Source organism: Lupinus angustifolius, chromosome LG20, assembly GCF_001865875.1.
Source record: "Lupinus angustifolius cultivar Tanjil chromosome LG20, LupAngTanjil_v1.0, whole genome shotgun sequence".
NCBI classification, from domain to species: domain Eukaryota; kingdom Viridiplantae; phylum Streptophyta; class Magnoliopsida; order Fabales; family Fabaceae; genus Lupinus; species Lupinus angustifolius.
In genome coordinates, this window is record NC_032028.1 from 7,249,385 (window position 1) to 7,261,443 (window position 12,059).

At 28.3% G+C, this 12,059-nt stretch overlaps 1 protein-coding gene across 1 annotated transcript; it reads left to right on the forward strand.

Annotated features, from left to right (window-relative positions):
* Window positions 8,744–11,319, forward strand: LOC109336137 (myb-related protein Myb4-like). The gene is made up of 3 exons (XM_019572545.1): window positions 8,744–9,026; window positions 9,413–9,542; window positions 10,731–11,319. The coding sequence occupies exons 1-3, from the start codon at window positions 8,894–8,896 to the stop codon at window positions 11,263–11,265; spliced, it is 798 nt and encodes a 265-aa protein (XP_019428090.1). The 5' UTR covers window positions 8,744–8,893; the 3' UTR covers window positions 11,266–11,319.

Sequence of the window (12,059 nt, forward strand, 5' to 3'; positions counted from 1 at the left end):
TTTTTATTGGATATCACCACAATAAGTTGTGTAGTTGATTGTTGGTTTGATTAATGTCCTTGGTAAATCATAGAGATACTAGAGAGTCCAATACTCAATATAAATTAGGTACATGATGACAACAACAAAATTAATAACTATAATTTTATATTATTTTTAATAAAATAATTTTTTCCTCATTTGAACTTTTCAAAAGAGGAGTTGAACTTTTATTTACTAATTAGTAAAAGTTGAACTCCTCTTTATTGTAAATTATGCAATAGTAATTATGAAGCATTAAAAACTATCTCCACTTATTATTACTTTTTTCAATTTTTTTCTACTTTTGTGAGAGGGAGGGATTGCTATTTTTGTGGAACTTATTACTTATAGAACACTTGAAAGGAAATATTGTAAAGCAGTTTTGAATCGTAAGGTCACTAGGTGTTTATGATATAAATGTTGTAAATTGTAATGGTTGAAAATTGAAATACTCATGTGCTCACATTTAGTTATTTTATTTTGCTTAAAAATGTACACAATGACTGAAAATCCCATGTCATTCCTTTTCTAGTCTTAAGTATTTGCTATGTTTCAAAACACACAAGAAAAGTCATTCGAGAAATGAATAAATATTTGGAATTTCAAATTATATCCTGCACAAAAACAGAAAAATGAAGAATGTAAAATAAAATTCATTAACATAAGATAATGTGAGATAAAATTTTGAATATAGCATATCTCCACTCTTATCATTGGTCACTTTATTATGACATTAATTATTTTACTATAATCATTTTAAAACAAATTAAGATTTTAGTGTGATATCTATATATTATTGGTATACAGATTTATGCACAGTTATTATATTATATCATACTCATTTGTATTTTTATTGTTTGAAAACTCAATGATAATTAAATATGAATAGTAAGTGATACAATAACAGTGTATAAAACTCATATATTGTTAGTGAATCAAAGAAATAGTTAATTACTAAATGGAAAACAAGTGTTAAAGTATACTTAGTTGTGATTTTTCTTCTTGTATTTTGCTTTTTTGGTGGTAACGATACAAGTTTTTAACTTAAAAAATTATACTGAGTGCATTATTACAATTGGCAGCTTAATCTAAAAGAAATATACCTAGCCAAACAAATTAAAGCTAAGAAGCAGCCAAGAAAATTTGTCAATTTGATGAAATGACAAATGAAATTCTCAACGAACTACTAAACTGTTATGGGAAATTACTTGGTTGAGAAAGTTCAAATTCTTTGATGGTAACATATGAGGACTTTATTGGTATTAACAATGAATAGGGAAATAGTTGGTAAATCTTAAAACAAAATAAATGTCAAAGGAGAGGACAAAAACATAAAGTATAAAGAGAAGAAAATAGGTGATTGGAAACTATACAAGATTAGATGGAGAAGTGGGAATGGGGAATGTATGATGCATGTCACAAACTCATGGACGTTATCAGATGAAGTGCAAGGTTCAAATATTCCCTCTAACTATGTATTGATTATTGAACCAGTCCCATGTACAACAAGTAACTTAACCATGGCTACTTTGTGCTTCTAATTAGATTGCAGAATTAGGTTCCATCACCAAATTAATCAGCAAAAAACGGAGCAAGCCAACATATATTGAGAACAAGATAAACGATTTGTGACTTATTTCCTAACAAGTTGTTGGACAAAATTGATAGGAGATGTTCTATAGTAAATTTGAAGTTATTTAGTTGATATTTTTTAGGTGATACCTGAAAAGAAAAAACAAATGAAAGGACACTAATGGTTAGAAATTTATAATTTCTAATTAAGGTGGACATCATATATTTGATATAATGATATCAGTTATTTATTTTCGGGGTCACCTTATAAGTGATCTAATTACTGGCACCCCTTAGATTTTTAAAAGCTTATAAGGAATATGAGTTTAATGGGTGGATATCCATCAGGTTAACCCATAGGGGATAATGGAAACTCTATAAGTTAACACATAAGCAAAGTTGTGGTCCCCAATATACAAAATTACAAATAGTTTTCACCTCTCCCCATCAGAGAGAAAACGAAACGAATGTCCCAAAAGGAATTAAAGATTTGGTTGAGGAAGATCATCATACAAAAACTCTATCAAAAGGTATATCAAAGGAGTCAGAGAACATGGATTCAAGTACGATTTATATCTTTGTTTTATATTATGTGTAAGAATCATGATATTCAAGATCCTAGAATTGGTATTTCACCAATCATCAGGAAATATCTAACAATTGGTATAAGAGCTTTAGGTTCTGAATTTTATGGTTATTCATTAAAGATGTATTTTTCCCTAGTTTTTATGAACCCTAATTTTGAAATTTGGAGATTTTTTATGCTTCCTCTATTGGTTATGAGAATTTGGTATTTAGGAATAATGATGATAACTTTTATTTGCTTCTGCTTATTTGAATTATGAGTAATTTGTATTATGAATCCTTGTAACATGTGTTGAAGTACATATTCAGATATATGCATGAACATTGCATTAGCCTTTATGACTCTGTTATGCAATATGTATATTATATGTGCACTAATGTCTCACTGTTGGACATCAACTTTTGTCACTTTCAATTTTGCAATTTGTTAAAGTATATGTAAAAGATATATATGTGTTAAGATGTGTTTTTATTTTGTATATATACAATTTGAAATTTATGATCTTATATATATATTAAGAATTAAAATATACATAGATACATATGTAATTATTTTCAGCTTGAGGTTGTTGTGATGTTTGGAATTACTAATTAAAGTTAATATATATATTTATATATATAATGATTACAATTAATGCTTAAAATTATATAGGCATTACTATGTTAGTGTGTGAAAGTGTATATATATATATATATATAATATTATATATATGTTTTAAGATATGCAAGATCATATCCTATTTGGAATTTCAGTAATGATTTCTATCTATTTTTATGTTTTTCAATCTAGATCTATTTTGCATTTGATTAAGATTGCATCCATTTTTATAGGTTGATATATATGTAATATATCTTTTTTGATTTGGAATTATAGTGTGGGATTAGTTTTGTTAACCATAAGATATCAAATCTGAAGGTTTTAATTCCAATATTATATTTTTTATGATGGACTCATATTATTATTTTTTTGTCTGGTAATTATTTTTGAATTAATTGATGCAATATGTTGCCAAAGTAGCCTATATTGTGGAAATTAATTAAGATTATACAGATGAATATGAAATTATTTATGCGAATTGTGTTCAGCCTGAGGAATATACAATTTGGCCAAGTAATAACATACATGTGATGATAAATGAATAACAATTATAAAGCTTTTTTCATGTGAATAATAGTCAATCCAAAGAAAGACTATTGTTTGACAGAACTGATTGTTAATATTTGATCATTACATTGACCACTTACAAATTCATTTCTTTGTCCAAAGACTAGAAATTGATGTTGTGCTAGGTAGCTTGTGTTGGGTCTATTATGTAAACATGTCTTGTTTTATATATTACTTGATTTGTTTGTTTAAATGGTTGCAACACTTATGGTTTGTTGCATTGGTTGGTGGCTAATTGCATTATTAAGTGGTTGATATTGTTGAAGCATTGTTTCTGTTTTGACAGCTCGCATTGCCATGTTTAATGATGTTTAAAATAGTAATATATTTTTTATGGAAAATTCAAAAGAACCATGATTGGAATTCGAAATGCTTGTAATGGGAATGATGCAATGCTATCAATAAGCTATAATGAATATACCTATTTATATGTCAATATAAATAATATATGTTTTGGATTAAGGTTATGTTGAATCAAAGTAAACTAAATGACTTTTATTTTGGAAAATAAAATTTGTTTGACATTTTAAGTGAATCTATTAAATATGAAGTCGTCAAAATGACATATTTTCTGTGAATTGTTCATAATAAGTGTCAAATGCTAGTGCATATATGTATCCATGCGGGTATTAATCGGCCCCAAGGAAGATTATTATTTAGCCGAATTATATAGACACACGTGATGGTAAACATGTGATTATTATAAAGTTGCATATGTGAATGACAAATCAGTCCAAAGAAGGATTTATTATTTGACATGCATTATGATCGATGTTTGACCACAAACAAGAGTATCATTAGTGATTGACATGAAAATCAAGCCAATTTCATGTTTGGATTTTATGTGAATAGTGATTGGCTCAAAAGAAGATTATTATTTGACCCAAATTACAAACATACTTGTAGCAATAAATATGTAATAATCATATAGTTCCATGTGAATAATAAGTCGGTCCAAAGAAAGACTTATTATTTGACATGACTGATTATTAATATTTGATTATTACAATGAGTGTATCACTTTCAATGTAATATTTTTGTCCAAATATTGAATATTAATGTTGTGCTAGGTAACTCGTGATGTGCCCTATCATCATTTGAATTTAAGTATTAAAGTTGAATGTGAATTTAATTGCAAGAATGATTGCAATTTTTTTGTTCTTTTAGTGTTGCAAATATTTCTGCTCAAATTAAGAATATTTCATTACTGAATGGGATAAACTTTAAGGTCTGGAAAGAAGCCGTAGAAATTATTCTCAACTGTACGAATATAGATCTGTCATAACATTGAAGTCCTAGTAAAAAATTTCATTGAGAAATTGGACTATATAGAGTGCTACTTATAAGCTAAAGAGAATAAAGTATTCACTCGTGGATCAAGAGATAACTTTTCTCCTTAAAACCACTCATTATTTGACATCTATATTATTTTTTCTTTTATGATATATTTTAAAATAAAAACTTCTAGAAGGAATGAAAATAAGACATATGCAAAACAATGAGTGAGTTTAAAGAGATAAGTTATTTTATGATACGAGGAGATACTTTATTTTCTAACATAAATTAATATACATAATTGAATATTTACATGTGAATATTTACATGTGAGTAAAGTCTGTAAAAAAAAGAGAGAATTGTGGAATAATTTATTCTCTTGAAACTTTGAATGTCAATCACATTAATAATATTAAATGATAATTTGAAACATAAAAAAAATAGATAATATCCGAAAATACTATTAAATAATAATTTTAAACTTTGAATAACAATTTTAAGCACATTAATAATCCAATGGACTGAGTTCTGAGTTGGGAAAAGAGTTCAAATAAAATGCAGGGAAAGTTTTTTTTTTCTAGGAAAAAAGATTTTATTAAAAAAAATATTGGGATAGTTGTCCATTGAGTACTTCAAAAACTTTATCCAACACACTTGGAGTATCAGTGTACCATATATATTGATTTATAAGTAGTATTTGTCACTCCTCATTTTATTAATCATTCATATTTAATTATTATTAATTCTTTAAATAAAGTAAGGTATATAAATGATAGATAATATATTAAGATGTTACATAATAGAAAGATTATATTGTATCATATGTCATATTTTTAGGTACTCTTCACTTTCAATACACATTATTATTTCCTATAACATTACTGAGCAAGTCAAAATCTGTAAGTCAAAATCTGTGTGCTTATTATTAGTTTTCTATTATATTTTAGTCTTTCACGTAAGGATACAAATTGAATTTCCATTATTTCCCATTTCTAGAATAATTAAAATTTCCAATTAAATTACTATGTAATAATAAACTGATGTGTCAACTTGAGAGGTTTATTGAGGTCCAATTGCATGCATGTAATAGCAAAGTTGATAACACATGAAACATATATAATACAATGATCTGCGTGATAGGGGCATGTCATTGAACATGCATCAAGGGTTGTATAATTCTTCTTCTCTGTATCTATGTTTTCAATTAATATATCTTAAAATATTGGTTCTTTTTAACTTATTGTCATTAAGTGACGTTCGGACTAATGTGTGCAAGATTGTTTGCAACTCTTCACTGCGTTAGGTTGTTCAACTAATACATCTTAGCCTTAACGTGTTCGATCAACTTGTGCTCAAATAGAAAAATAGTCTTATTTTTATATTTTGAACACAGGTTTTTTCACGTTATGTTAAGTATATGCAATGATAAACTAATCTTTATGTTTATAATTAAATATAATTTATAATATATAATTTTTACTTAGGTGATGAAAATGGGAAGATAGTGATTAGGATAAGGTGATCACATAGTTGTGGGAGATGGTAACAGTAGTGATGTTGTGGTGGAACTGAACCAATATTTTGGTAATGCATTTAGTAATGGTGGTGTACATGTTGATGGTTGTGTTGTGGTGGAGATAGTGAGGTGGTCGAGGTGACATTTTGGAATAAGAAAATAACTATTATGTTTTTTCAATTTTCTTCCCTTTTAAATGAAAGTAAATAACTAAAATAAGAATGAGAATAAGAAATATGTTGCGTGGGGCATGGTGTCGAACCTACGAGTGCATCCTTGTCCACTTTGACATCATACTAAGACAAAACAAACTATTAAATAAAAATAAGTGTAATTTTTCTATATTATTAGTGTAAAGATTTATGTACATGAATTTATTATCAGTATTTATTTATATAACAATGATAATTAAAATAAATGGTAAATGATAAGATGAGAGTAATAAAACTCATATATCTTAATGTATTATTTTTTCCTAAATAAATTGCTTAACTTTCACTTACTAAAAGCAAAAGAACTTGACTTTCTGTGCGACTTGTGAGAAATAGAAAGAGACCCAAAAGATGATTTATTCATTGAATGTTTTTTCATTTATAAAATATATTCATTGAATTTTAATGTACAAGATTTATATCTATTGGTAAGAAAGAAAACTATTGAATAAGATTATAAGAAGGACAATAAATCATACAACAATTACAATAATACGAAGTTCCAAATATGATGCCAATCTTAATACATGAAGTGAGATTTAAAATCCAGTCAGAAAAGAATAACTAAAGCTTTTCATCCTAGCCTTTAACTATAACTTATGATGCCAATCTGATATATGAAGTGGGGTTTAAAATCCAATTTTGAGAAGGAACAGCTAAAGCCTTTCATCTTAGCCTTTAACCATAGCCATAACCTTACTTGTATGGAGTCAATCACATTTGTGAAATTGAAATCGTCATTGTTGAACACAATCTTATTTCTTAATTACCAACCAAATGTTACACATTACTATAAACCATATAATTTTCGATGCTGGAATTGCAACTCCTCTTAAGTCTTAACTCAGCCATAGGAAATGAAGAATCTAATCCTAGCCAAGCATAAATATATCTCGAAATAGCATAGGACACCCTGTACGTAGCTGAAGAAATAAATGTGATGATGTCTCCTTATTAGACATGCATAGAATATATCTATTGTCACTGCCTGAATCTTGAACTCCCCTGAATCTATAAAAAAAAAATACATACAATTTTTTTTATCATCAATAACAATTTATAACCAAAATAAGAGTATTAGGAGAACAAGCGGTACTCCTATCCATTAATAGAAAGAGAATAAGAAAAACAGCTCAATATGTTAAAAACACAAACCGAGAAAGGTAAAGAAAAAGGAAGGGAATCTAGCCGATATCAAGGTCCATGACTGAAGATGAATAGAAAACATTACCTCATCCAAATTTATAGATGACTTCTCAAAGATAATTTTGTTTCTAGCTACCCAATTGCACCAAATACAAACAAACCAGATAGACATCCAAAGATGATGATGTCTTTTGTCCATCCGCAAGAAATTTCAATGAAAATTGAAATAACACTCAACACCAATCAGGAGCACAGAACAAATACCAAACAACCTATATACTTTTTGCCAAACTCCAAAATACATACAATTAATTAGATATATACGTTAAAATAACTAATTCTACTGTTTTTTATTTAAATAATCTATATTCAAAAGAGTAATAATGCTTATTGAAGTGTGAGCAGTATAGCAAAATGTTTCTTAGCATTTTCTTTTCGATGTCCATACTGAAAGCTATATGTTGATATGAATGAGAGTGAGTATATATAAAGTAAGTTGAATAAATGTAATATAGTATATGCGTTCATGATAAATAAATAAACAATAAACTACAAAGATATCTACTCATATCTCAAAATTGAGTGTTCAAATAATGAAGTTTAACAATATCTATACCACATTCACACAACTTAAGAAAAATCAATAATGTTTTATATATGGGAATGGAGTATCTCCTTGTATAAGGAGATAAGTTATCTCCTCCTGCCAGTGAAATCATGACATGTGTCATATTTCATCATTTTCTATAAAAATATTTTAAAAAATAAACAAAATAGTACACATGTCACATTTTTAATGGCTATAGGAGATAAGTTATCTCCTTATATAAGGAAATACATTATTCTCTTTATATATATATTACCTGAGTTTTATATATTATTACTGTATCGTTAATCAATAATGTTTAATTATTAGTAGTTCTTTAAAAAAAAGTAATACAATTAAATAATAATGAATAATATATTAATTATGTATAAATTTTTACACTAATAATATATAAATATTATATTCTAGAAATAGATACGGTTGGCACGCAAATTATGATGTAAATGTGATGAAGTTGTCGTTAGTCATTATTCAACAATGTGTCACATTATGAATCTTTTATCTCCAAATTAAGTCCTACTTGTACAAATAAAAATATATATCACTTTTCCTTTTCCTTTATGAGAGAGTGACCCTCTTTCGTGGAAATAGCTAAGTGCTTTGAATATGAAAAATATGCTTTATCTTGTCTTGGACCATTCTATAGCCCTATGGCGTGCGGAATATACAAGAATAAATAGCAAGCATGTGTCTTAGGAAACAAAGTTGAAGAACTAAGAAGCTAGTACTAGAGTGAACATAGTTGTATTAATCTTCTTCCATCTTGTGTAGCCATAGAAACAAGACCCAAAAAAATGGTGAGAGCTCCTTGTTGTGAAAAGATGGGATTGAAGAAGGGTCCTTGGACTACAGAAGAAGATCAAATTCTCATTTCTTATGTCCAAAAACATGGCCATAGTAATTGGCGTGCACTTCCTAAGCAAGCAGGTACTTAAAAGATTTTGTTTTTTGGAACATGATTAATACTAAAATTGGACACATATATCCACTTTTTTTGTTTAATGGTGGCACAAATAGTTCTAAATCCTTATCCAATCTTATCTCTTCCCATGAAGTTACTTCTCAAAATTCAAACCTTAGTCTTTGACATTATATAAATACTTAGGATTTAACCTGCTTACTGCTGAACCAACCCAATTTAATCTATGACATATTCATAAAACATCATATGCAATAACTGGCCTAGTTTTTTTTTTTTGCATAATAATGTTATGCTATTAATTTTAAAAATTTATGTGTTGCTATAATAATTTAAAATTTGGTAATATTATTGATTTTGTTATGGTTTATTATGTGATCAATTTGATCATCAGGGTTGCTAAGGTGTGGGAAAAGCTGCAGATTGCGTTGGACTAACTATTTGAGGCCTGATATTAAGAGAGGAAATTTCACAAATGAAGAAGAGGAAACTATCATTAAGCTGCATCATATGTTAGGGAATAGGTACTCATCCATTCCTTCCTTTCTGATCCATATTACATTCATCTTAAATTTTCTGTCTAAAATTAATCAAGGTAAACCATCATGATGCCACCCATCTAATAATAATTCTTAGTTCACTTCATGATGTATGATTAATCATCTTTTCAATTTTTCTGAAGTTTTAGAAAAATGGGTTTGGGTTTTTCCTTCTTTCCTTTTCACTAATTTGTATAGATAAGGTAGATTAAAGTGATAAATCCTCTCTCGAGAAGTAAGTGCATGTTTATCCATTTATTTTTAATGACAAAATTTTAGTTTCGTTATAATTAAAAGGATAAATGTGTCATTGAAAGTTGTATTATCCTTTGTTTTTAAAGTACTTTTATCTTTCCATTAATATAGAGGATAATGTGACTTGATTAAAGTGGTGGGGCTAGTGGCATGCATTATTTGTCAACTTTTAAGAATACTAAAATGAAAATGCTTGTTTAAATGTTAACTCATAGTACTATTTGTTCCATAATGGGGTGGGGGGGCCCTAGTAGAGCCATTAATTTTATTTGTGTATGAAAATCTAGGTATGCTGCCACATTTGACTGTGAAAGTGGTACAAGACTGAAGCAGAAATGATGTATAGAAACAAAACATGCACCAGTAACTAGTTCATCACAGACAACCTACTATGTACATAAAATGTCACAAGGGTGTTCATAGAATAAAGTTATATGAATCACTTACAAATATAAGAGTCAATAATACAATAAGCATGCCACATCACTCTCTCAAAAAAGAAATCTGATCAAAGTTATTTCCTTATGTTAACAGAAATAATATTGTTTTCAGTATGTTATATTTACATCATTTTCTTAATACTAAATATTGAATAGAAAATAATATAAAACATCAATACCCTTAAAAAGGGGTGCATGGGGTTGCAACTTGCAAGATTCTCTGATTATTATATCTGCATTGCACGAAACTTGGTGTGGCATTTTATGGCACATGCAGCTATAACATGTTTTAGACGTGCATACCAATATATGCATGAGATTCACTGTCTATGCAAATCTACAATGAAGACAAAATCAAAGTTTTGTTGTTTTTCTATTCACTATAATCAAGAATCTGAACACAAATCTCGTGCAATTATTACATTAATATACTAATCATTTTTTATAATATACTTATCAATTTGATCCTTAATTTCAGGTGGTCAACTATTGCAGCCAAATTACCAGGAAGAACTGATAATGAAATAAAAAATGTGTGGCACACACATTTGAAGAAGAGGTTACTACTGAAAACAAATCAACTCAATTCAGATCACAAAATTAGAGTCTCTAGACCAAAAATCAAACGCTCAAATTCCAACTCAAGCACCATAACTCAATCAGAACCTGACACATCAACATGCACCACTTCTAGTTATTTTTCATCTGCCACAGTTGATGAAAGCAAAAAGATCAAGATTGAAGACATAGAGTCTCTAGAAGAAACAATGCCTGAAATTGATGAAAGCTTTTGGTCAGAAAATGCAACAATGGATGATGAAACCCCTACCACCATGGTTCCATCAAAATCTTTGACTATCTCAAATGAGTTACCACTTCAATGCCCTTCTAATAATTATGAGGAAAGTTTCCAACAGAGTAATGGTTATATTTCAAACTTGGATGATGGCATGGATTTCTGGTATGACATATTTATCAGAACTGGTGATTCAATAGAATTGCCAGAGTTCTGAATTTTTCTTCAGTGAGGGTATTATTAAAAGATAGTAACTTGAACTTCACCTTTACTTGGTATTAAAAGGGTACATTAATTTCTCATGTGGGGGTAGCATTTTCTACAAGAAACCAACCACATAGTTCTATTGAGAAAGGGATAATGATATGATATCAATATATAAAAAGGGATTAGAAGTGAAACACTGACTTTGTTTTCTGTATACTGTGCAACACAACAAGTCTTTCTGACATTTTTGTTTGTTTAGAAATTAATATTTCATTAGGTTAGAGTTAGTTGATTGTAATACCAATAAATGATGTACTAAAGTATGTGAAGCATTGATCACCAAGAAAAAAATTTGTGGAGCATTAAAAAAATGCATGCCCCTTGTTGAGTTTTCTTTTACATTAACTTTCAGATTTTTTTAGTTTGGTTGTACATAAAAGAATAACTGCATCAAATAGGTAATCAAATTTGAATTAGACCACCATGAACCATTTTTAATTCCAACTTGGAAGTGATTTGATCGATGGCGGAAAGTAAAGCTTTGGATTAGAAAACACTGTTTTAACATAAAAAATCCTATTGAGCACTTGGAATTGATTGCCAAATTTGATTTCATTTTTGCCTGTATTATAATTGAGATAAAGTTTTGGTTTTATCAAATTTCTTTATGAGAAAAAATGTATATACTGAAAGTGTATAAGTTTTATACACTATTATTGCATCATCCATCATTGATATTTAAACTCTTTGACATTTTAGAAAAAATAATCAAAATGAGGTTAATGATATGTTCTGTATGTAAAT